General features: G+C 51.0%; 1 protein-coding gene and 1 long non-coding RNA gene across 8 annotated transcripts in view; one reads left to right on the top strand and one right to left on the bottom strand.

Moving 5' to 3' along the window:
• Positions 1-25,199, bottom strand: part of TNR (tenascin R) — a 45,832-nt gene that overhangs the window by 18,418 nt on the left and 2,215 nt on the right. For 3 of the 6 annotated variants that reach the window (XR_001874985.1, XM_017815878.1, XM_017815880.1), the window contains 19 exons: positions 23,659-24,135; positions 22,944-23,207; positions 22,083-22,198; positions 19,450-19,600; positions 16,597-16,866; positions 14,706-14,891; positions 11,835-11,924; positions 11,459-11,722; positions 10,535-10,801; positions 10,306-10,425; positions 9,645-9,788; positions 8,869-8,988; positions 8,426-8,569; positions 7,721-7,851; positions 6,599-6,731; positions 3,499-3,650; positions 2,455-2,551; positions 1,519-1,680; positions 4-167 (listed from right to left, as the gene is read on the bottom strand). Coding sequence is in view for 4 of the 6 variants with exons in the window: in XM_017815878.1 (XP_017671367.1) it covers positions 4-167; positions 1,519-1,680; positions 2,455-2,551; positions 3,499-3,650; positions 6,599-6,731; positions 7,721-7,851; positions 8,426-8,569; positions 8,869-8,988; positions 9,645-9,788; positions 10,306-10,425; positions 10,535-10,801; positions 11,459-11,722; positions 11,835-11,924; positions 14,706-14,891; positions 16,597-16,866; positions 19,450-19,600; positions 22,083-22,198; positions 22,944-23,207; positions 23,659-24,135 (3,452 nt within the window). In the remaining 2 variants the exon portion in view is untranslated. Of the gene's footprint in view, positions 1-3; positions 168-1,518; positions 1,681-2,454; positions 2,552-3,498; positions 3,651-6,598; positions 6,796-7,720; positions 7,852-8,425; positions 8,570-8,868; positions 8,989-9,644; positions 9,789-10,305; positions 10,426-10,534; positions 10,802-11,458; positions 11,723-11,834; positions 11,925-14,705; positions 14,892-16,596; positions 16,867-19,449; positions 19,601-22,082; positions 22,199-22,943; positions 23,208-23,658; positions 24,136-25,199 lie in introns of all 6 variants that reach the window. The other 3 variants (XR_001874986.1, XM_017815881.1, XM_017815882.1) reach the window with 3 other exon arrangements.
• LOC108497841 lies at positions 5,091-17,959 on the top strand. Of its 2 annotated transcripts, XR_001874988.1 has the most exons (5): positions 5,091-5,179; positions 13,848-13,966; positions 14,406-14,569; positions 17,283-17,626; positions 17,762-17,959. It is a non-coding gene; the product is annotated as an uncharacterized LOC108497841 (long non-coding RNA). The 2 variants fall into 2 exon arrangements; XR_001874987.1 differs by having other exon boundaries at positions 17,283-17,959.

The following is a 25,199-nucleotide window of genomic DNA, read 5'->3' as shown; positions in this document are numbered from 1 at the left end:
TACCTGGCTGTGCCGGGACTCTCCGTACTTGCCGTTGAGGTTGGTGCGGTGGCAATTCTTGTACCACCAGGCCCCTTTGTAGGACATGGCACAGTTGGTCACGGCAACGTCGTTGTCCCTGTCCTTGGTGGAGAAGGGGCGGCCCTGGTGATAGGTGAGGGAGTCCCCTGCGGAAAGAGCGGCCATTAAAGGTGATGGATTCTGAGTTATCTGGTCTTTTCACAAGGAAATTAGGATATTCTGGTTACGTGGTAGCCTCCCAATGAATGGCTCAAGCAGCTGACAGTCTGAGGATAACATGAACTGGAATTGCTCACAACTGGTTCATCTGAGGTCCTCTGCTGTCTGTTTAGGATCAGTGCAGACCATAGCAAATCTCAGAGGCTGCTTGTCTTTGTCAGATGAAGTGCTGTATGGGTTTGGATCTGAATTTGAGTGTTCCAGAAATTAATTCAATCCCAGATTTTGGCATCCGTGATTTCCTGAGGCTTGGCTCTGCTATATAATTTCAGGATGCTTTCAGCCTCCTACCCTCCTGGTAGCCAAAGGGAGGTTTTTTCCTCCCAAAGGAGACCCAGCATTCACGTCTTGAACCAAGATGCTTGGCCACCTTTTCTCCTCTTGGATAAGAGGAAGAAGTTTTGGGAAGGTGTGTGATGTTATATTCCACTAAACACACCAACCTCATTTTACCTCTTGGCTAAGGAGCTAGAGAGCTGCTTTTGGGTGAAAGAAAAGTCAAAGTAAAATATGGTCATTATTACAATTGGGTGATGTACTTACAGGAGACATTCTTAATACACTCCTTGGTGGTCCTGAAAGTTTCCTGTCACTTCTCTTCCAGTGGCTATTACCAGTTATTGAACAGGAAAATTCCTGCATCTCAGGTGTGGTGTGGGGTTCCTTGCTAAGTACCTGGTGGTGAAGTTTTGTCATGGAGGCCTGTGCTGGGCATGTCTATCCCAGCTTAAAGGGCTGCAGTTGTTCCCCTTTCCCCCTTCTTGGGGAAGAACCCCCCCCCAACGTGCTCTTCCTCCATCACTCTCTGTTTTCTGGTGGGCAAAGCCTAACTCTCCTGAATCAACCAAGCAAACAGGTGTGCCAGTGTCCTTGCAAAGCTGGCCAGTGTTTGGCCTCTATGTGAGGAAATGACGCAGAAGATTTCAGATTTTTCCATAGCTGTGGAAAGGCAATAAATACACCCTCCAGCACGGCATCAATAGCCAGCTGCCGTTATTGCCAAGTGGGATGACACCTCTGATGACTGACCTGGTTATTTGAACAGCAGTGTCTCTGATATTAAATATCTAATCCCCAATGGAAAATTCCCTGTGTACTTAGTGGGCTTTATCAGCCTGGTTTACATGATGGACTGCAGGAAGGCAGAAAGGACTATGGGTTTGTGTCTTGCTGCTCTAAACAAGTCAGCCTTGCAACAACATGTTGGGATTTCCTTTACAGTCTCAGACCCACAGGCCCCAGGGTTCCCCCAGATCCTTGCCAGCCGTGAGGCTGTACCTGAAGTGCCATTGTAGTCCCCGATTCGCAGCTTGTACAGGCTGCGGGCGTCGCCGATGGAGAACTTGTCGTAGTAGGCGTAGGCCGCTTCCTGACCATCCCTCATGTCGATCCGCAGCTCATAGCGCCCCTGGGACGTGATCTTGTGGATGTTGTCCAAGCCTGTTGAGGCAAATAGTGAAACACCTGGTGAGACTCGGTGCCTGGATCCGCTCCGTGAGCAAACAGGGAAAGCTCTAAGCAAATAAGACAGCTGTGGGAAATGAGAGCGAGGAGAGGAATCGAAGAGCAGCAGCACTTCTGGTGAGTCTCTGTCTCTCCTGGCACTGCTGGGGCCTGAGCTCTCTGTCCTCACTCAAGTTTCACCTCTCTGCACCTAGGAGACATGAGTTCAAGGCCCAGGTTTAGCTTTCTCCCTGCTGCTGGAGCTGGGAACCTTCAGCTGTGGAGCGCTGGTGCTTCTTACGTTGCTGTTAAGCTCCTGTACAAGCCAGAGTGTGTTTACGCTGCAGGGCTGGCCTTGGCTCCTGTTCAGGTTTTGGGGGAGCACACTCAATTTTAGAACTGTGCTGGGACTCCCACTCACTCCTTTCCTACTTTCTTTGGAAAGGCCATGAGCTGTAGATGTCACCAATGTAACCTGTAGTCATTGGATGAAGGGTTTGGTCCGTGAAAAGTCCCAGTGTACCCCTCTTTTCTTCTAGGACGAGCAAGTTTAGGGAGCTGCTGACCTTCACCATGTGCTTTTACGTGACGTGTCCATGAGTGTCTTCTAATGTGAAGGGCAGGGAATGAACAGAAGGAAAACTGTCTGAGGGAGAGCGTAGAGGAATGTGGTGAAAGGCAGGGAGCCAACAGCTGGCACAGGTGAGCAGCACAGTGCACAGGGAGCTTGGGTCTGACACCTCGATGAAAGACAACCAGTGAAGGTCATACCCAGCCAGAACTCATCCTCCAAGTTTCCAAAGCCAACCCGGTAATCTGCCCATTTCCGGAAGAAATCGGTCAGCCCGTTCTGCCGCCGCTGGAAGACCTGAGGTGGAGGAAGACCAGGGGGAAAATCAGTGTGATGGAGGTGAGGAATGTCTTTATTTTGTGTGTCCAAAGCCTAAAAAAGATAATACTTCATCATTCCACTGTGCCTTTCAGGGGAGAAAATTGCAATGCCCATCCAGTTATTGTTAATTGCAGCGATGCAATTAATTCATGTGCAGATGGAGAAATAAAAGAGGTGTTAGATAATGTCCAAGGCAAATCAATGTGAGAATAGGAAGGAATTGGCCTTTGAGCTTTCTGCTCTACCCAACACATGGTGCCTCTGGTTTTCTAGCACATGATTCTGCTTTCAGCTGTCTATTTCTGTGATATCCAAGGGGATGCTCTGAAGCAGAGTGAGATGGAGGGAAATCTACTGGCTAGAAATCAGCATTTGAGGAAGCCCATTTTTTTTTTGGTTTTGACTATACATCTAGCAGGGTTTTGTGTAATGTGTGTAAGTAAGTGTTTGACATGAATAAGATCAAAGCACCATGGCATTATTTACTTATGCTGTCAGTCCATCTACGTCAAGACAAGCAGTGTTTGTGCAATTCAAAAGCCAAAGAGGCATTTGCTTCTAAAGTGCTCCTGTGCAGACTCAGCCGGGGTGATGCCTGACACCCTCCTACCGCAGGCAGCATGAATCATTCCCTGTGAAAGCTACCGGCCATTAATTTCATTTCTAGAACAATAAATCAGCTTCACTCACAGATTTTGCTCTCCAGAAGCACTGCAAACATGTCAAATAAATCAAAGGGCATTTCTCCAAGTGTAACTATTATTACCAGAGCATGGGCCATTCCCCGTGGCGTGGGAAACGAAGCGTGCGATATGAAGCCTGCTGTCGTTCCCGCGCAGCGTGGGGCTTGGCTCTGCTGGTAGGATGAGGCTTGGCTACTCTGTGATGGGGACAACATGCAGGACAAGCCCACAGCTACTCACAATCCAGCCGCCTCCGTCGGTGGTCATGTCGCAGAACACCGGCACCCTCTGGCTGAGGTCCCCGTTGATGGAGATGGTGTAGACACCGCTCAGGGTGTCTCCGTTCATCAGGTGCTGGGCACAGTCCTGGGGGTTTGCGAACACACGTCCTCCTGCAAAATTAAAAAATTAAAAAATTTAAAAAAGCAAAATTTAAGCAAAGAGATGCCTTTCCCCCCATGCCTCAGGCTCCACTGGTTGTGATCCAGGTAAGGCCTAACTTGGCTGCCGTGTCCTGAGTAATTCGGTGAGGCAGTGGGACTTTACACCTGCCATCAACATGAGAGGACTTAATGGAAAAAAATGTGTGCATAAATTAATTATCTCCCATATGTCCTATATTGGAGAGGTGCATGGTAACATCACTATGAGTGATGAGGGATGTCACTTCTTGGACCATCTTTGTGCACCGTGTCTGAAACCCTGGGGTTTAAGCTGTCACCAGCATATTTAGACAGCTGTGAAAATACCAAAACCTGTTCTCCTCTCAGGATTGCCAGCTCCAATCAAGTTTTATGACTTTCCTCATTCCAAGGGGATTCTCCTGATTCTCCATGCCCTTGGAAATGATGGTGGACTTATGCTGAGCTAATTTTCACTTGCAAGTTGGGCAGGAATTAGGCTGTGTGAGATGCTAGAGACAGGCAGCATGGGCAGTGTGACTGTGCTACGGGTGTCCTCTAATGAGGAATCATCTCATTTGAGGGCCAGAGTTTAGGACAGTCCTAATCAGGAGACCCCCTCAGTATTGGAATGTCAGCTCTGGGCACAACTTTTTCTTATTTGATGCAAAAGAGGGAAACGCATCTTTTTCTTTGCTGTTGTTGCATATGGATGATGGAGTAAATAAGTGCAGAGCTGCAAATGTGGATGTGGCTTTCAAGGATGTCTCAGTCACACAGTGACAAGGTGTGAAGGACCTTCAAATCTTCAATGCTGTGTGTGTCCATCACAATTGTGTGGTGCCCCATAGGACCAAGGTACAACCCTTGTCTGTTGCTTCCCACTTGTGTGTATTCCCCCTCCTTGTGACCTGAAGACTCGGAGGTCATTGCTTTGCCCAAATGTTGAAGATTCCCTATTTTTTTTCATCTCCCTGGTCTGTAGTGCAGTGTCTGGTGAGACCTTGTTTACATTTTATAGTATCCAACAATGAAAACTTCTTCAAAGACAATGAGTTTGGGCTCCCCTGAGCTCTGTGGAGATTGCTTGTTTCTTAATTTATATTCATATCTGTAAGAGCCAAGGAGACCTTGAAAGACATTTCAAACCCCTATAAATTATAAATACTGTATCTGTTTCTTCCTTTTGTCTCATCTGTGTACAATTCCCCAAGAACCTTATGCAAACATGAAACAAAAGAGGCCAAGCTATTAATATGTCAGAGGGAATAGAAGAACCCCGGGATGTGTACTGTAAGCAGAAGGAAGCAAAACAATTTAAATTAAGCCTGGATGTTTTTCTTTTTTTAAAATTTTTTTTAGTGACTTCTTGAAGACAAGTCCTTGTTCTCAGCAAAGTGTCCTGATGCGTTGCCAGAGTAAATCGAATCCCAGATCTTGATGCTTCACTCAGGGGTGTGTCCATGGATTGCACTGCCTTGGTGATAGTTCCTGGGTGCTTCTGTCTCATTGATATTGGGGTAAGTGGGGAGAAGCTGTTTTCTTGCTGATGCTTTTCTTCATCTTAAAAGCAAATTAAACCTGTGTTGGATGCTGCATCAGCTGGCAACGGTGACTCTAATGCTGCTGAGGTCTGACGTTTGTGTTCGATGGAAAAGGTGCTCTGCTTGCCTGCTGTGGCTGGATTTCTGCTGCTTTATCCCAGCTGAAAAGTCACCCCTGTGCAGCTTCATCCCTAACTCTCAAACAGCCTCAAAGATTAGATGCATATGTCCATCACCTGCCTAAATTGCACTGGCCTTATATGCCCATGTAAGAGGCGAGAATAACAGGAAAGCCTGTTCAATAGATGCATTAGAGCAGAGTCTTTTCTTCTTTTGTTGATATAAGTAGTTGCTATTATCTCTTAAAAGCAGGTGAAGGGACCTTTGCATGTAACTGAGATGGGGAGGTGTACCCACAGCTGATTCAAAGAAAACTCTCCTAACTGAACTGGCAGTGCAGATCAGAGGAATTTTGGTGGATGTCATGTATAGGCTTCTTAGTGCTTTTGAAGCCCAGGAGAAATGGGATTGGGTTCAGCCCTGAACAAGATGCACTCTATCTGTAAGTGCCCTGGCCTAGCCAGGCTTTTCAAAGACGGTGAGGGACATTTGCTTTGCACTCTTTCTAATGTGAATTGTTGGAGAGGGTGGGAGCGATGGTGACTTTCTTTGTAAGCTTCATTCTTGCCAGCATAAGTATTCTGTGTGTGAGGGCTGTGGTGACTGTGGATGCCTTTGATTTGGAAAGCAAATCATTCCCATTGCCTTAGTGGATTGTGAATTCTCTAGGATTAGAGTGGGGAGGAATAATGCAATCAGATAAAGTCAGTGGATTAGATAAAGTGCTGGCTCTGCTGTCTGTGACCCCACTGGTGGTGGTAGAGATGCACCTGCTTTATGTTTCCAGGGATGCTCCATCCCTGGAAACTTTCAAGGTCAAGTTGGACAGGACTCTGAGCAACCTGATCAAGTTGAAGATGTCCCTGCTTATTGCAGGGGGGTTGGACAAGGTGACCTTTAGAGATCCCTTCCAACCCAAACTATTCTATGATTTTTTGATATTTGTGAGTGATTGGATCACGTCTACAGTGTGGAGAGACCCAGCTGGTCTATTCACTGCAAGAGCTTACATGTGGATACGTGATGTTGACTATGCATTTGAGGAGGGGCAAGGACAAGGAAAAGGGCCTGGTTGGGTCTTGTGTTTGTGTTATAGATCCTTCAGCCATTTTGTAGCAAGGCAGCACTGTGGGACATGGCATTGTATGTACCTCTCTGTGGATTGTGACGGGGTGCTGCCTGAGGAGGGAAAGCCCATAGAAGCAGTCCATGCCTACCAGCATGGTATGTGTGCTGACCTTCACCTTCCCGAGTGGGTGTGGCTCAAGTCCTCACCTGTGGTGAAGGTGGTGGAGATGACGCCGCTCCGCACGGCATTTTGGGCAGCCTGCAGGCGCACGGTGTACTCCGTGGTCTCCGACAGCCCCTCCAGGCGGATCCACGTGTCCTCGGCATCCACAATCAGCTCCTGTACATGGGTCCCAGAAGGAGGCAGACACCAAGAGCAACAGATGAGAAAAGCGGTGGGGAGCCTAAAGAGCAAGCGAGGAGGGAAGGGAAGCCACAAACTATTGCAGCCCTTGGTGCCTGGCCAAGGAGCGTTGCATGGCTGCTTACACCCTTGGACTGAGTCAATGAGGGCAATGAACATGGTCAACATTTTGGGATAGTTTGCGTGGGAGAAAGCAAGATGGCTTGGACACAGGCAATTTAAGTGTTTGCAGTCTGTGTGCTCTGTTTACCGACTCTGTTGGGATGTGCGTGCCCTCAGTACAGGGCATGACTGATGGCTCGAGCAGCACAAGGAGCAGAGCAGGCCAAACTTGGTTACCAGCCAGTTTTGATTCTGTTGATTCCTGGCCTGTTAATTTTTCTGGTTGAGTGCCACACAACGTTATCGAACCCCTTCTGCAGAGCCACTGTCCCCTGACTGCTGTGAGCCTGTCACACCAGCAAAGGAAACGAGACTGGTGGCTGTGACGTGTTTCTGATGGCATTTGTAGCAGCTCTCCAGACAGGCAGATGTGGACACACTCATTAAATAATCAAATATATTGTATTGTGGGATTAATTAGTTGTCTGCGCCTGTCTTCCTTTTCACAGGAAGGGCAAATGGCATTTTTAGCATCTCTGTTTGCAGGATAATTTTCTCCTGCCTCAGCTTGCTTGTGTTTCACAAGCTGTGAATTTCCCCTGTTCCTCCAAACTTTGCAGGTATCCCCTCTATGCTCAGACCTGCAGGTGTGCATAATCATTTTGCCTTAGGCAATTTCTTCTTGCTTTTTCTTATTATTTATCTAAAGTATCTGCTCATGCAGAAAGTAATGCCTGCCCTTTTGGTCTCCCTGAGCCGGTGAGCATCGTTGTTTTGCTTTGTAGGGTTTCTCCTGGTTGTTTCTCCATAGTCTTGTTATTCCCTGACTTAATGAGCCTGTTTCTTTGCGAGGACTCACTCACCTTCCGGCTGCCGTCGGGGGATCTGTAGGTCATGACGTAGTTCTCGATCTCTCCCACGGGAGGAACCCAGGAGAGCAGGGCGCTCCGTCGGGTGACTTCACTGGCGGTCAGATTTGTTGGAGGATCCAAAACTGCAACAGTGGATAGGGACCCCAGGGAAGGGAACATTCTCACACACAGCCACCCCAGTTCCATTTCCCAACTCAGTACACTGGGATTCAACCTCGCAACACTGAGCTACAACCCAAAGTCCACCCTCATCCTCAGTTTCAAGACCTCATCACCCCTCCCCAGCCTTGAACAGAGCTCTAGAAGTCCTCTGCCTATGTGCCACCTCAAGGGTAACAGCTCTGAAGTTAATGTCAAGCTGCTTGTGAGCAAAACCGGTTGTAGAGCTCTTCTGGACTATGGCCTTGGGCTAGAAAAAACCTGGTCAGGAGTATTCTCAGGAAACCACATCCAGGGGAAATCAAAGATAGAAAGGAGTTGATGGATGTTGAAAAAGTGAAAATGATGGCAGATGCTTGTTGATTAAAACTCTGTTCTTGTGTTGTGCCCAGCGCTAGAATTTTGGGTGTCCTTTTGGCACATGGCTACTTCTATGCCCACTGTATGTGAGAAGAGCTTTGGCTCAGCCTGGCTGGCTGCTTGTCCTGAGGTGAGTGCATGGCTGAGGGTGGGAGGTGGGGAGGTGATTGTACGTACGGGTTGTGAAGTTGGTGCTGATGGTCTGGCTGGTGAGAGGCCCGCTGGTGGCATACATAGAGACCATGTAAGTGGTACTGGGCAGCAGGTTGGTCAGCTGGTACTCCTGGCTGTCTCCATCCACGAGAATTGTTTCTCCTGCAACTGTAAGCCAACAGGGATGGGTTTAGGCAAAAGTTCCATGTAATTCTCCAAAATGTGCCTCTGGGTATGATCTCACGAACAGAAGCACTTCTAATGCTGAAACACCATAAGCTGCAGTGCCACAGCTGAGCTGCAGTGGTGGTGGTTCAGCCTGAAGGATAGTCTTATTTTTCCCACTGTCCCTATAAAACCCAGAGTAAGGGCTCCTTCCCTACTCCCTCCCTGAAGGGCACCTGCCAAAGTCTGGGCTTTGGGATGGGGGAGAGGTGGAGGTGAGCTGAAACAGAGCCCCAGTGTACCTGCATGGCGGGTGAGGATGAGGACGTAGCTCTCCACCTCCGACAGCGGCGGGTTCCACTGCAGCAGCGCCTCGGTGGGGGTGATGTTGGTGGCTGTGACCCCCAAGGGGACATCCATGGCTGCATGAGGGAGACAATCAAAGAGTCAGAGGCATTAAGAGACTGGAGACTGAGCTATGAACTGGAAGGGCTTCTTGTGGCCCACTGCTCGTGGTCTTGCCCTGCTGTTCAGGCACATGAGCCTGCGGGGGAGTTACTGCTGCCTAGGCTGGAGTGCAGAGATGTCATATATTGTGCTACTCTGCTACCTGGGCTGCTCCTCCTCTGTTTTCCTGATGCACAGCCTGGGATGTTAGGGATTTTCTTTAGGTTTTGAGGAGTCTGTGGATAGCGGAGGGTTTTATTCTTGCAGCAGATGCTGTTTGTGACGGGGCTTCCCCAGGGATTATTCTGAAAATTTGCACTCCCTTTAAGAAAGCTTGTCATGGTGGCCCAACATTATGTTTCTGGCTTCCCTGTGCCTGGTACACAAGTTTATCACTTTCCCCATGACTACCCATGAATATTCTGGAAAAGCTTTGCTGAGACATATTTCAAAAGCCCACATTGGGCCCTTGTGAGCCTTGCTTATCATCCCAAGCTTGCATCAGGCTGGCATGAGGTCCAACTTGCTCTCAGTCGCCTGATTACTAAGGCAAGAAGGGATTGCAAGCCCTGCCCAGGGCTGGAGCTGTCACTGTTTGGTTGCTCCCTGCCCACCAGGAGCCCCTTCCCACCTGTGTAGGCAGTGATGGAGGCCAGCTTGCTCTCCTCCCGGCCCCGCACGCTCTTCACCCCGATCTCGTACTTGGTGGCGGGCTCCAGGTGGTGCAGGGTGTGCTCGGTGACATCCTTGGGGAGGGCGGTGCTGTCTGTCCTCCCTGCAGGGATGGAGCCAAGAGCTTTGGCAGCACGGCTGGCCCCATCCCTGGGGTACAGGAGGTGCTCGGGAGGGGAGGGCAGTGCCACAAGGTACTGGAGTTAACTGGGTTTCATGCCTGTAGGTGCTCATCACTGCTGGCTTGGCCTTTTCAGCATCATAAGCAAAACTGGGGCCAGGGAAGATGAGGTAGTGGAAGCAGATGAGGGAGGTGGGATTTCAGGATTGAGCCCTGAATTAGCCATCCCTGTGAACCACATACTGCAGGGGGTCGCTCCCTGTGCCCCTCTGTGCCAAGCTGGCCCTTGGCTGCAGTTGTCCCTTCTCATCCCCATCCTTGACACTCCATCCTCTGTCCCTGTAGCCTTTTGTTCCATGCCAGTTATTGGTGGCTTTTACCAGTGCATGGGATGCTGTCTGGGATGAGGATGACCTGGTGGCTTGTTCATGCCAGCACATGGAAGGAGGGTTGGCAGCTGGGACCTCAGGGCATGAGCAAGAGTGCTCTGATCCCTTACCTTCACCAGCACGGTAGGATATTCTGTAGTGGTCGAAGGCAGCAATGGGAGGGCTCCAGTAGACCATCATGGACTCCTGGGTGACATTGCCCACCCTGAGGTCCTTTGGTGCATCGATCCCTGGAGAGATGGAGCGCAAAGCAAAGCTGTGGGAGGCAGGTCCACTCCTTGTCCCCCTGCCTGCCCTCCCAGTGGGGTCCCGTGCCTGGTGGAGGGTGTCCTGTGGTACCTGTGGTGATGGAGCCCACGACAGGCTCGGAGCTGACGGCGCCGTGCACGGCCACCAGGGACACCAGGTACTCGGTGGAGGGCTGCAGGCCTGTCAGGCTGGCGTGCCGGCGGGTGCCGTCCAGGGTGACCTGCTGCGCCTCCTCCGCGTCCCGAGGGCTGTAGGTGAGGATGAGGCGGTCTGCAGGTGGGGATGGGTCACTCCACGTGACATTGACACTGGAGGACGTCAGCTGGGAGAAGTGGAGCTGTGTGATGGGTCGAACACCTGGAAGGCAGAGAGAAGAGATGCAACCCCAACCGTCTGCAGATCCTGGCCTCCACATTGTTCCCAGTGCTGATTTGGGAAACACCCAAGAGAGGTGGCAAAGCTGGAGCTCTGGGCTCTCCACTGATTTGAAGCTGTGCTGATGTCAATAGACAGAACTAGGAGGGGGAAAATGGTGCTTTAGTCAGCCCTGCCTGCAAACACCCTCCATCCCAGACCCATCTGGTAGGTGATGGAGCTGTCCTGCTGCAGATGGTATGTGTTGTCTGCACTTCAAAAGAGGGAGAAATGAAGCCTTGAGGGACCTAACAACATTCTCTGACTGAAAAGTCTGCAGTCACAGACATACAGACCACCCTGACAACAGAGAACAGCATGGGCTGTTCTGTTCCCCCAATCCTGCCTTGTCCTTTCGGAAGCCTCGAGCCAGGCAAGTGTGCTCAGTGCTGCTGGCCAAGGGGGCTGTGCCACCACATCGGTAGCAACATCCTCCTTTTAAGGTCAACAGATCTGCTTCCATGTGGACACACTGACCCCAGTTCTCATCCCCATCACCGCCCAAGGGCTTTGGTGCTGGGGATGTGGTGGGCTGGCAGAGGTGACAACACAGGGTAGTGGTCTGTGGCCTTGGCCCCATCCCAACTTGTCTGTCTTTACCTGTGAAGGCATCCACGGTGGCCTCCAGGCTCTGCTGCCGTCCCCTCTCGGCAATGATGGAGATGGTGTACTCCGTCCCGGGCTCCAGCTCTGAGAGGGTGAGCTGTGACTCGTCCCGGGACACCGTCACTTCCGAGGCCATCCCTGAGGCAGGGGTGAAGGTGACACGGTAGTGGTCGATGGGACCTGTGGCTTTGGTCCACGCCAGTGAGATGGACGTCTCTGTGGAGGCTGTCACCACGAGGTCCCGGGGGCTGTCAAGCTCTGTGGGAGAGGGTTGGTGCAGAGCTTTGTCCCTATGCACAGACTGTCCCATGGGGACATCTGAGCCACAGGAGCCAGCTGTGTGTGAAGCAGGCAGCGGGGCCAAACTCACCAGTCCTGGCGTTCATGGTGGCCGGCACGCTCTGCTGGCTGTCCATCACGGCCGATATCCCGATGCCGTACTCTGTTCCCGGCACCAGATCTGCCAGGGAGCGCAAAAGACATGAAGGGGTGTGAGAACAGTGCCTGGCAGGGTGACCTCAGGGTGCAACCCCCCCAGCTCCCACAGCTGGGGACATCCAGGGCACCCCTGGGGTGAGCAGCCCTCCCACAGGTCAGCAGTTCCTCCGTGCATTGCAGAAGCGCTGATCCTTCTTTAAAAGCCCCGTGCATGCCTTTGGACAGGGAATTTGGATTATTTTAGCTCAGAAACAAGACACTTTTACAAGTTGTTGCTGAGGTCTGCTGTAACTGCTGGCAGCGAGACAGAAGCTCTGTGTGTGCGAGCTGAGATGGGAATGACAAAGTAGCTATATTTGCTTCCAAAGTGATGCAACATCGAATATTGTCACAGGGCTGGTGTCTTGAAATAAATTATGCAGGGTAAATGAAATATACATTAATTAGGAAAGGTGCAGTCTTCCTGGGAGCTGAATCAAGCCCTGCTCCTTGGGGGGGGATGTATCCTGCAGTGCCTCTCTTAAGGGACATGGGAGTCGAGTTCATCCAGTTCCTTTCCTGATTGCTGTGATAACCATGTGGGACATCTCCTGCCTCTGCCTGTCACTTCTGCTTGGCTGCTGGTGGCTCTATTCCTCTCCTCCCTGTGCTTCCTGATCTTTCCCACAGAGCTAAAAAAGCCATAAACCCTCCAGCCCAGCCTCACCCTGCCTTGCCCAGGGGCAGCATCCCCTGGAGCCACCAAAACCTTCCTCAAGAGGTCAGGAGAGAGGGAAACCCTCGCCCCCTGCTCTTCTCTTGCTACAGTGCAGTCTTGGTGATGGGGGGAAGATGGACCCACATCACTTATAGGCCCTCCCCAGTAAGTGTCAGAAGTATCCTGGAAAGGAGGAAAAGAGCCTGGGAGAAAGGGAGAGGAGAAGGAAGAAATGAGCAGGAGCATATAAACCAGTCCTTTTTCTCTGCCATCTCTTTTGGGTAGTGCAATGTTATGGATACTTCTGTGCAAATGCTGATTTTTAAGAGAGACTATGGGGCAGGGCAAGGCTTGCTGTATTTTTAAGCTTAAATCTTTATTGATAAACTCTGCTCAGTGCCACTCCTCACTGCTTTTCCTGCAGGCAAATGAAGATGATGGAAGGAATTACTGGTTGTTTTCATGTCATGGATCCCATCAGGCTGGCTGGAAACACACCCCAATGTGTTTTGCTCCCCATACAAGACTGGAGGACAGGACTGCTCTGTGCATATCGGAGCTATGGGAGAGCTCAGTGCCATCCACACCACAGCTCTCCTGGCTTTTTTTTTTGCCAGCAGAATGATTTTTTGGGTTATTTTATGCTATGATTGGATTTTTTTTTTAATTGGTTTGTTTATTACCCTGGGAACTGGAAGCAATGCACTTAGGTGATGATGGAGGCACTATGTAAAAATCACTCTGCTATCGACTTAAGCCTCTGCATCTCTGCAGCTTGCTCTGGCGGGATTTCTTGCAGCCCTGCCTGAGTCTGGCAGAGACTTGGCACCTTTTTTAATTTTATTGAGAAAAACAAGAGCCTTCAGACTGCCATGTCCTCCAAGGCAAGCTCAGGTTCTGCCATGGGTGTCGTCGCAGTTTGTGTCACCGGTGCCATGTTGAACCTCTGCCCCAGGGAGGGCAGTTTGGCCCGTTTTTATTGCTTCTTCTCACTTGGAAAGCCAATAAATGTCCTAGAGGAAAGCTAGCAGGAGCCCAGCAGCCAGCCTGTGATCTCATCCCACTTCTTCATGCGTGTCCTCATCAGGAACGCAGCAGAAACTATCCCTAACATTTTTCTTCTTTCCGCATACCACGTTTTTCAAGCTATCTGCTCTAATTGCCTTCCTGCCCTCCAGCCTTTCTCATGACTCTGCTGCTGTGCCTGCAACTTAACATTCGACTTTCCTTCTGGACTTACTCCTATAGCTCCATGTGGCAGATTCCTGAGCCCTTGAAGGTCCTGGGAGGGCAGAGAGTCAACATGGAGGAACCTGATGTCCTGCCATACTGAAGAGCTTCAAGCTGAATGAGTGAACTTTTTTTGTGTAAGTAAGTCTTTTCTTTGCTCAAAAAGTGCCACCAGAGTGGCAAATCCATCAGGCAAGCAGTTCTGGTAGGAAAAAAAAAAAAGGAAACCAGATCTCACATGGTGCTTTGCTGTGTTGCTGCACGAGGTGTTTGGGGCTTTCCTGGCAGCGAGAGGTGGGTGGTGTTTGCAGCCCCTGGTGGCATCCCCTGTGCTGAATTGTGCACCACTTAAAGGACTTGCTCAAAAATAGCATCCCTAGGTTTGGGTCTGCTTTGTGCCTGATTTGGAAAAAGGCAACAAATTCAGGCAGCCTGGCTCCCCATCACTGCCCATGGGGCATCATCACCTGTGTCTCTTTCCCAACAAGGAAAAAAAGAGAAGGGTGAAATAACATTTCCCTCTAGATCAGCCTAAAAAGGCTTCTTCTCCTCATTTCTCACTTTGCTCCTTGCCAGCTCTATTTGGCACCCAGAAAGATCTTTGGTGGAGGTGCATGACTTGGAGGTGCCTGATTTGGAGGTGCGTTACTTGGAGGTGCATCACTTGTGGATAAGCAGCACCCAAATCCAGACCCACGCAGGGGAAAATGAGCTACATCCCAAGGAAAACCTTCTCTCCGGTAAGCAGTAAACTCCAAAACAACCTCAAACACATGCCAGCATAAGGGCAACGGCATATCAGTGCTGATTTGGGCTCTCCACTGCCCTACCTGCTTGAGAGGAGAAGGGTGGGGGGGAGGAAGGGCGCACACATACCTGCAAGGGTGGCGCGGGTGGTGGGACCGGTGTCACGCGGCACCAGGACCTCGTGGTAGTGCTCCCCGGCCAGGGTGCTGTAGACTACCCTGTAGCTGTTGGCCTCGGCCTCGCTGTTGTCCCAGGCGAGCTCGAGGCTGGCAGGTGTCCGCGAGCCCACCCGCAGGTTCTTGGGGGCATCGATCTCTGCGTGACACAAGGGAGAGAGGCACCGTCTCACCGCCGGGAATGCACCCCGGAGCCTTGGCACGGCCCGAGGGTGGAGGGGCACCCGGCTGTGATGCCTGGGAGGTCCCATGGGCGGTCCCTCCTGCCCAGGGCAGGGGAAGGGCTGGGATATCTGCTCTCACCTGCTGCTCAGCACAGACTGGGAGATGCTGCCCAGGTGATCGGTGTGAGTGCTGAGGCACTCACAGCATCCTTAGTAAGTTGCTTTGGGAGCTAATTCCATGTTATTTGGAAAATAAAACTGTTTTCCGCCCATAGCAGAGTCAGGGAAAGTGAGGCAGTGTGAGGGCTCTGTAGCAACCATGCATTGGCCTGAACTACTCTTAGAAGAACCTTGAGCATCTTTACAGGCTCATTCACACCCAGACAATTCCCAAAGTGTTTGTTTATTAGTGCTGCTGAGGCTGTGCACCAAATCTGCTCTGGTTTGCACAATAAACCCTCTGGTGAGCGATGGGTTGGGGCTGGGCACCAGCAGACAGTGGGTAATGGTGATGGATCTGAGTTTGGGGGGATTTTTTGTGTTGCCTTTTAGAAATGAAGCGAGGAAGGCCAACGCAGCAAATCAGTCGGGGCGAACATCTCTTCCGAAATATTTATCTATAGAGATATTTACACACACAATTCACACACCACAGTTATTACAGTAGGAGCCTCGTATCCACCAGTAACATACATGACAAGTAATTTATATACCATAAACCAGCATGAAAATACACACTCTGCCTCCTCCTTTATGGCACAGTAAATTAAACCTGTTAGGTGTCTGCAGGCTTAACATTAATTAAAGTTTTACTGACCAGTTAGGCTGTTTAGAGAAGATATAAAATGAGATAACCATGTTTCTGGCTGGGCTGCTTTCAGCTACTTGACTGCTAATTCCTAAGGCAAGGCATTTGCCTTGGCTCTCAGTGCTGAATGGGAGTGAGCATTGTCTTGAATTCAGACCCGTGCTGAATGTTTTGGTTCTTTTGAGAACTTTGCATGGAGCTCTGGGTGCTCTTAGGGGTGCTGGGTTTTAGAGTTTTAGCTCAGCTGTGTGTCTAAACGGGCACTGAATCTGGTGGGGATGTGTGTCCCAGGCAGGTTCAGACTTGATGCCACAGCAGGACATGGCCAAGGTGGAGTTGGCTCAGGGTCTGTCTAAATGTGGGGTTTTGAGTCATCCATGCCTGGTCATTGGCATCTGGGATAACCTGGACTGCCCTGGGGACCATGTGAGCATCCCTGTGGGGCACAGGGCATGAAGACCTGTTGCACTGGAGGTTTAGGGACTAAACAGTAATGTAGGCACGAGTAAAGGGATCAGAGAACGGTTTTAGGGTGTGTATTTTAGGGGCAGCTGAATCATTTGCTCTGCCTTGCTCTATGAGGGATGCGAGGCACCTGCATTCAGGCGTCTCCACTCACACCTGCATCTTAACCATTGTGCTTTCATTCCACTTCTTCCTCCTAGCACACACCACACTAAACCCCAGCTCACTTGTGCCAGGGGGCAAACCAGGTGCCACTAAATCCTAGATGCAAAAATCCCCTTGCTTTGTCTCCGGATACATCCTCGTTGCAGGACAGCCCATCTGCAGATCGCAGCAAGCCGTCTGCCCGTGCCTGCTGCGGGCCTAAAAGCTCACGCCAGTTCTCCCAGCAAAGCCAGTCTAGCTACCTGTGGTGAACTGGGCGAGGGCTGGCCGGCTCTCGTTGGCACCCCGCAGGGCGCTGACGGCGAGGTGGTAGCGGGCGCCAGGGCGCAGGGCCTGCAGGGAGTACTGGCTGAGGGGGGGCTGCAGGCGGAAGGTGGTCCTCCCGCCCTCCCCGTCCGCCAGCCCGTACTTCAGCAGGATGGCGTCCACCTTGGCGCGCGGCGGCGTCCACTCCACGAAGGCCACGGTGTCCGAGACGTCCCGCACCAGGATCTGCGTCGGGCCGTCGATGACTGCGGAGCATGGGGGGGGAAACGGGGGGGTTACTTTGGGAGGGTTGGGTGGGGAAAGGGGGAAGCTCTGGAGTTGCCAGGCTTCTGGGGTGCTTCAGCCCGGCCCTCAGAGCGGCTGGGATTAGCATTTGGGGACAGGGAGAGAGGTGACATGAGCAAGACCATGACCCCAAGGTAGGAGGTTTGGTCCTTGTGGGTTCCCAGTCCCTTGTCCCAATCTCCTGGCTCTTTCCTGAATCCGCTCCACTCTCTGTGGGCCCAGCAGCTCTCTCATTGATACCATTACAGTTATAATGCAACTCATGCCCTTCTCTCAAGCTGGTTATCGGCAACAATCCTTCCCTGGTTTTTCCAGGTGGCATTTCCCAAGATAAAACCTCCTATATCTAACTGTGGTCCACTTTTTTTGCTCCTAGACAACTGCCTGTACTTTTGCATTGGAAAACGTAACTTTGTGCCCAGCTCTTCAAAGCATCCAGACTACTTTTATCCAGGATCTTCTACTCAATTTACTCTTTTCTGGGCCTTTCCATCATTGGTAAAATTCATCAGCAATGATATTATGTCTTTTGAAAGGTGTTGACAACGTGTTAAATAACGTGGGGCCAAGGACAGATCCAAGCATTTAGAACTGAGGAACATCTCTAGAAATGTTCCTGCTTCGGTGCCAGCTCCTGGTTTGTCCTTAAGCTGAGGGATCAGCTTGTAAAGCTGTTGATGTCTTAGCTGTGGGGAGAGAGGAGAAAATGCAACTGCTCTGGTGAGTCTTCATAACTAGCTGGGTGTGGGCTATGGTGGATGTCCAACAAACTCCCTCAGATAAAAGGTTTTTAGGTAAATTCATACCAGGGATCTACCGGGAGACACTTTCAGATGTTTCTGCTTTCTTTTGCAGAGAATTGGGCCCTTCCCTCCTCCAGAGCCCCCAGCACTCAACCTTTGAACATCGTGGACTGAAGCCTGGCTGATGGATGCTTGGAGCCCAGCAGGACTTAACCACTACATGGATGGATGGGGCCAAGCCTGGCCATTGCTCCTGTGCCATGGCAGTGCTGATGCCTGCTGGGGGAGCCTGTTTTATCACTTGCATGATCACAAGGTGGGTGAGAAAGCCCACTCTGGTTCTGTAATTCAAAATATACTGTATATCTATATACATCTAGTATAGTGAATATAAGAGAAAATGACTATATAATAAGGGTGTGCTGAATGCTGCATGCCAGGGTCAGAAGTTCTGTGGGAGAATCTGTGTGGGCAGGGGTGAGACGGACCAGGGAGGGTTGGAAAAAGACATGTGGGGGAATTTGGAGCAGTGGGGTAAGGTCTGAGGGCAAAACAGCAACGGAGGAGGGAGGGCAGCTGGGAAGCACAGTGTTTAGGTAGGAGCTGGGTGTCCAGGACCAGGTCACGCTTATCCAAACCCTGAATCTCAAACTACTTCACGTTGTCCAGTCATCCAGGTGATGCACATCTACTTAGCTGTGTGGCATAAAACCATGGCTTTTCTGCTTGATCCCGGCACAAGGTGTTGAGGCAGAACAAGGATGATGAGGATTAAGCTGTGGGGGTGCTGCAGAGGAAGGCAGACATGCCAACACAGGGATGCCTTCAGGAAGCAGAAAGCTGGGAGCCACCGCACCACCTGTGCTCCCTGCAAAGGTCAACCTCGGAGTTCGAAGTACCAGCCTCTGTATTTTGTGCTGACATCCATGGGAAAGGAAGATTTGGGCTTGACCAGGAGATGTCTCTGTTAAGCCACGTCAAGCTGAGCGTGGACGAAAAGCGGGAGGAGAGGACTGAGCCGAGGAAGCTCAGACCTGCAGCAAACCACTGCTGGTGGAGGGACCCTCCCTTCGCTCTCACCACTGCCTCAAATTAGCAGCCTGAAGAGCATCACCTTGTTACAGCCCTCCAGCAGCTATTTAAGTGCTGTTTCTGTTTGGAACAGCTTGGGTGGAGGTAGTAGACGTCTGCCTGACTGCCAAGGCAGACTGCAGCAGGTCTGGCGTGGAGAGCCCCTTCTCCCAGTGAGCTCTGCCCATTGCTGCGTCTCCTTCAGCGAGGAGAAGACACAGTTTTCTCTGGTCTACAGGATGGACCAGGGACTGGGCAAATAAATTGGTTAGGAAGGGACAAGCTGTTGCTCCTGGCTCCCGGCCCTGCTGCCTGATTTGCCTGAATAGGTGGGAGTAGAGGGCATTTAGTGGAACAAAAGCAGGTGGGAGTTTTAATCTGTTATATATGAGTAAGTAATACATTTATAGAGGTATTTCTTGAGGGCTTGCAGCCTCTGAAATGTGAGATTAGCAGAGAAGAAGAATTTATCCAGCTATATAATAAAAGCAGACCCGAGTCTTCGCTCCCAACCCCATTAACGTCACCACGGTTTCTGTGCTTGTGGCAATTCAGGAGGGAGAGGGACAAAATACTGCATGAAGAAGCTGGTGCTGCAGTGCTTGGGCACCAGGGTGCTGCTACTTTTATCCCTGCCCATGCAGTGCCAGGCTGCTCTTGCTGATAGGATCTTATTTTTGGGATCAAGACCTGGGCTCTGTCGTGCTCCCCCAGGTCAGGCTCACTCACGGGTTGAGACGCTGTCGGAGGTGGGAGGGCTCCTGGCTTGTTCCTTCAGGGCCACCACGGTGACAGTGTACTCCTCCCCCGGCTTCAGCCCTGTCTGGTTGAAGGTGGTGACAGTGCTGGGCAGCTGAGCAATCACACCACCCTCGTTATTCTGCCAGGGAGTAGAAATAAGCATTAAAAAAAAAAAATCACAAAAACGGTGTTTTGGGGGAACTGATGCATGGAGAGGAGGTGCCCCCCCCTCCACGTCACATTCTTCCATGGCCAGCCGTGCATCCCCAGATCACATCCCACCATGGAGGTGCAGAAACCCAGGGTGAAGTCACCCACCAAGCAGGGAGCACCCATGTTGTTGGGCTGCAAAATCCTTCCCCATCCCTTCCCCCCTCAGCTTCTGTATTTTGCCATCTGTGTCTCTGCTGTTCTTCAGAAGGGAAGAGAGAATAAAAACAAAGCCTTGGCTAGACTACTTTTTCCTGCTCTTCAGGTGCCAGGAGCTTTCTGTAGTTGATGTACAGGTATGAAACTGTGAGGTCTTTATTTTGCCATCCCCTGCTTTTTAACCATCTTTATTACACTTATTACGCTCTGCAGTTTTGCCCTGAAAAGCTGTAAGGCTTTAAACAACTGCAAATGTCACCTTTCCTGCCAGTGTTTGGACAAAGGATCTTTTCTTGCTGCTGTCTTCACTAATAACACACTAAACAAATCTTTGCATATAGCTCTCCATTCATATTCATCTCTTTTCTCATTAAACAGGAAATGTTCCATTTTAGCCATCAATTGCCATCTTACCTTTCCTAATTTTCTTTGCTAAATCTTTCTTTGCTTCATTTTTCCCCCATCCCATCCTCAGTGCGGGCAGCATATGGGCAATACCCACCTGACCTGGATTTTGGGGGGCTGGGGGGTAAGAGCACTGTGGTCACCACAGAAGGAGAATTGCTCTGCAGGAAAGTGCAAGCATCCTTGTGGGGATGCTGAGGACCAAATTAGCGTCCTCTCACTGAGTTTTTGGGAAGACAGGGAGCTCAGTTTTCCTCACAGAGGTTATTTGTGACACTGCTGTTATAACTCCATTGGTTTTAGCCTCTGGGACTAGGTTTTGGGTTTATTTGGGTGTGGCATGTTCTCAGGCAAGTATTCCTTGCAGGCAGTGAAGGACACAGCACCCTCTGCCTTATTGTAGGGGAAAAGCTGGTGATGGAGAGTCCAGTTTTGGCAGCTGACAGGCAAGAGCATGACTGTGAGTTTCTGGTGCAGGACCTTGTACTTGGCCAATGGATGTGAGAACTTCAAAGCCCAGTGAGTTATGTCCCTTCTCTACCCAAAACCTTGCATCTGGGAACGGCCAGACTTTTGCATCTTATCTGTCTTTAAATCCCAAAAGACTTCCATGTGGTTTTAAGTTTTAAGATTGAAAACGGAAAGGAGGACCAATGATTTGCATTTTTGGGTGAGCTTGAGCAAAAACCTATTGTTGGTGACTCTGTGGGGAGAGGTTTGCTTCTATCCTGGTGATTCCTCACCCTAAAAGGGATATATCCTCATCTGTCTGCTTCAAGGAGATGCTGTTGAGCTTAATTCCTGAGTATCAGTGAATGTTTGAAAGGGAGCTATTTTTTCCCACCAAAAGCTCTTTCCTGATGTTGCCATACTTTTCAGCTTTTCTCCTGATGATGAGTGAAAATTATCCCAGAGTTTATACCTGCACTACCTGAACTTCAACTCGCAATGTTGGCTACGTCCACATGCAAATAGTGTTGCACCAAGAACCTTCCAGCCTCTTTGGAAATGAGGGAACTGAGTTATTTAAAGCAATTGGGCCCCTGCTTTGTGCTGTGTAATGATACTTTACAGTTAAGAGCATTTAAAACTTTGGGGCCAAGTTCTGCAGTTCCCCGCTGCCCAGAGCTGCCTTTGATTCCAGCAAGGGTTTTGTACAAGTGAAAATGTCATAATTGAGCCCTTAATCAGCATTTCTTTTACTGCTGGGGCTTGAATGCTCTTGAAAAGAGGCTCCACATACAATTGAAGCTATACTTATGGCTAAATGGTGTAGAAATTATGAATATAGATGAAATACTTGATGTACGATTTTTGTCGCCGCGCACAGAAAATATGCGATATTTAGGGCAACATTTTTATCCATCTTTTCTGGCACAATTTCTACCTGTTCATCACTGCCATTAAAATTCCGTGGCAGGAATTAGCTGTGCGTGTGACTCGGGGATGTTGAAGGTTGTTGTCTGAGAGCTGGCAGCTGCTCGGTTTGATCCAGGCAGCTCTGGGGAGCTTGGTGTAGAGAGCAGGGGAGAGGAAGAGGAGGAGGAGGAAGGGTCACGGCAAAGGAGGTGGAAGGGAAAGAGAGGGGGTGACAGCAAGAGGCTGGAAGGTTTATTTCTTTATAAGCTTGTCTCTGGATTTTGGGGGGGGGGATTTCTTTGAGGACATGTATGTCAAAACTACTGGGGAAGTGCAGGCTGGCAGTGTTTGGGGTGTCTGATGTGCAGCAAGCAAATGGCAAACACAGGCTGGGTATTTTGGGAAAGGGGTAATTGGAAGCTGATTTAGGATCTGCTAGCTTGGTGCTTTAGGTGTACCCCGTGATGCCACGAGTGCAGCAGCGGTACCTTGGGAATGAAGCTGATCTCCCAGCCATCGAAGGGGAAGGAGAAGGGCTCCCACTGCACCTCTGCTGTCGTCTCTGTGATGGTCTTGAACTTCAGCCCCTGCGGCGTGGCGAGGTCTGGAAGGGAGCAGGGGTAGGGGTGGTGAGCAGAGTGGGATGGGTGTGTGGGTGCTGCCCGTCCCCACCCTGCTCCCTGTGGGTATTTTGTTATCAGGGCAACAAAAATAGGGAACCTTTTGGTAGCTGTTAGCAAAGTTCCTTTGCCCCCCCTCCAGGTGGGTTGGATGGAAAAGGGGGAAATTCCTGGGCTGCTGGACACTGAAGCATCCCACTACACTATTGTCTGAACACAGTGGATGATGGGATTGCAAAGGGGTTTTGCAAAGGTCTGGATAGTTTCTGTTTTCCCCCTGCCCTCTTGTATCCTTACTTAGTTTCCTAGGATCCTTTCTGGAGATTGCCATTACGGCTTGATACTCTTGTTTTCCTCTGTGTATCGCAGTCCTGGTGAGTACTGTGTAACTCCTGATGCACAGCAGCATCCCCTCTTGCTGCACTATTGCCCCCCATATTCTGGGGGCTTCAATCAAGCACTGAAATTTTTTTTTTGGTTTTTAGATATTCAGATTTTCATCTAGACTCTTTCTGAAGAGGGTGGACATATTTCCCCCTTTCCTGTAACCCCATACAGCCATAAATAGGGATAAAAATATCCCCAGTTTTGTTTTTTTGTTTTTGGTGTTTTTTTTTTTTAAAGACTCAAGTTTCTGCTGCTAGAAGGTTTTTATGGAAAATGTGAGCCAGCTTGAGCGTCCCCTCTGGATACACGGGTACCCAGCGACAAGTGCAGTAGGATACTTACTGGTCATCACCCTGGAGGTAACAGGGATGCTCAAGACATCGCTGATGACTGCGTAGATGCTGACATTGTAGGTAACACCAGGCTCCAGATCCGTGATGGTGATGCTGCTCCAGTCCCCAGGCACCCGCTGCTGGAGCTGGGTGCCCCCTGGCACCGCTGGCTGGTACGACACCACGTACTCGGTGGTTGCCCCGGCGCTGTCCCACGCCAGCTCCACGGAGCTGTCACTGATCCCTGTCACTCGCAGGTTTTCAGGAGGAGCCACTGGTGGGAAGGGCAGAGAGAGAGAAGAGTGTCAGGCTGTGCGTGGCTTATCCTTGCACGTGGCTGCGTGGGAGGGTGTGTGGGTCTGCTGGTGGGACACAGGCTCTGGGCTGGGGGTTACGTGCTCTCTGTGGGTGTATGAACAGCTACAGCAAGGTAAAGGCTCAGGAGAACCTGACTGCAGCCGCAGTTGCACCAGGGGTTTAGCCCCCATTTTGGGATGAACCTCGCTGGCTTTTTGCTTGCCTCCCAGAGATTTAACTGTCCAGTCTCTGGAGACATAGACAACAGGGAGGCACTCAAACTGTGGGGCCTGAGCGTGTCCTACGTGATGTGCTCTGCTGGGTATGGGTTTCTTCCAGGCTTCGTGGTGCTCCTATGGGACTCTGGGCACCTCGAAACCCTCGCTTGTACACTCATGCCTGGCTCTCCCCGTGCATGCCCCCACTACCTGCTGAGCAGTCCTGCCCTTCGTAGCCTTCCTCGCAGACGCAGAGCCCGTCCCTGCAGACCCCGCGGCCGCTGCAGGCGTTGGGGCAGTGCAGCCACCCGCAGTCCTCGCCGGCGAAGCCCTCCTGGCACACACACGTGCCGTTCACGCAGTACCCCCGCCCCGAGCAGTCGCGGGGGCACCGCAGCTGCGAACAGTCCTCGCCGGTGAAACCCTCCTCACAGACACACTCTCCGTCCACGCAGAGCCCGCGGGAGCCGCAGCCGGCGGGGCAGCGGAGCTGGGAGCAGTCCTCGCCCCCGTAGTCGTTGTCGCAGATGCACTGGCCCTCCAGGCACACGCCGCGGCTGGAGCAGCCCCGCGGGCAGAGCGGCTCGGAGCAGTTGCTGCCCGCCCAGCCCTCCATGCACACGCAGCTGCACGACTCCAGGCTGAAGTTCCCGTGGCCGCTGCACTGCGGGATGTAATCCAGCTGCCCTGCAAGGATGCAGGACCGAGGGTCAGAGCCCACCGCGGGGGAGGTGGAGAAAGGTCAGTGCTGGTCTCAGGTCAGCCCTTTGATGGGCTGGGGGAGGGAGGGGAGGTGTGAGGCAAGCAGGGAAGGCAAGTCCTTCCTTTATTTGAGCACGCCCAGCTCTGGGAGCTGGTGGCTGCAGGGCTGGAAGGGGCAGAATTGGTGATACAGGGTCGTGGTGGGTTTTGGGTAGATCTCCAGGAGGTTATCTTTCCCTAGGGAACAGTGGCTTCCATAACTATGGCTGCCATCAGCCTCGTTGCAATGAGAGTGCTCCCTTTGGTTTCTCTTCAACTCAGCACTCAGTTGATAGGAACATCCCTAACCCTCTTCCTGAAAAAAAAAACCTTCCCTGGCCAAACCCTCTGTGCCAGCTATGGCTCCTCTGGTCTCATCTCCACTTTTTTACAGGCAAGAGATCCTGGTCTGCTCACTCTCTCTCCCGTGAGAAGCAGATATGTGCCCAAAGACATGCTCTTCATCCCTATCCTGGTGAGCCTGGTTGAGACAGAGCTGTTGGCTTTGCACAAAGTGTCAGGGGTTTGGGCATGCTGGGGTTGCGGGAAAGCAGGGGAACCACATGGACACCATGGCCACCACCGCTAATGTCCCCTCTTCACATGGCAGCCTTGTACAGGATGCTCTGGAGTGAGGAGGGATGCATGGGGACCAAGGCACCAGTCACTGATATTGCCAATGCTCCCCTGTTTTCCCCCCAAACAGGGACCAATTGCTCCATCTTAGGGTTTGTCCCAACCAGGCTAATTTTTCCTTGCTGATTTTTATCGCTTTTCTTCCTTATGTGAACTGAGTAAGAACAGTGATTCCTCCAACCTGATGCAGGGAAACCTCTGCATCAGGAAGAACCCCAAGCCCCAGGACTCTTTGTCCCCCATATAAATTTTCCACCCTAGCTGACTCATCCAAACAGCTCCTCCTATGTGGGGTGAGCAGATGCACTTTTATAAGGGGCTCAGTTGCATGCTGTGCCAGACAGACCCCTTTGGGTTACTTTGCAGGACAATTC

This window comes from Lepidothrix coronata, unplaced genomic scaffold (genome assembly GCF_001604755.1).
Source record: "Lepidothrix coronata isolate B3197 unplaced genomic scaffold, Lepidothrix_coronata-1.0 Scaffold52, whole genome shotgun sequence".
NCBI classification, from domain to species: domain Eukaryota; kingdom Metazoa; phylum Chordata; class Aves; order Passeriformes; family Pipridae; genus Lepidothrix; species Lepidothrix coronata.
This window is presented reverse-complemented; position numbering and strand designations above follow the sequence as displayed.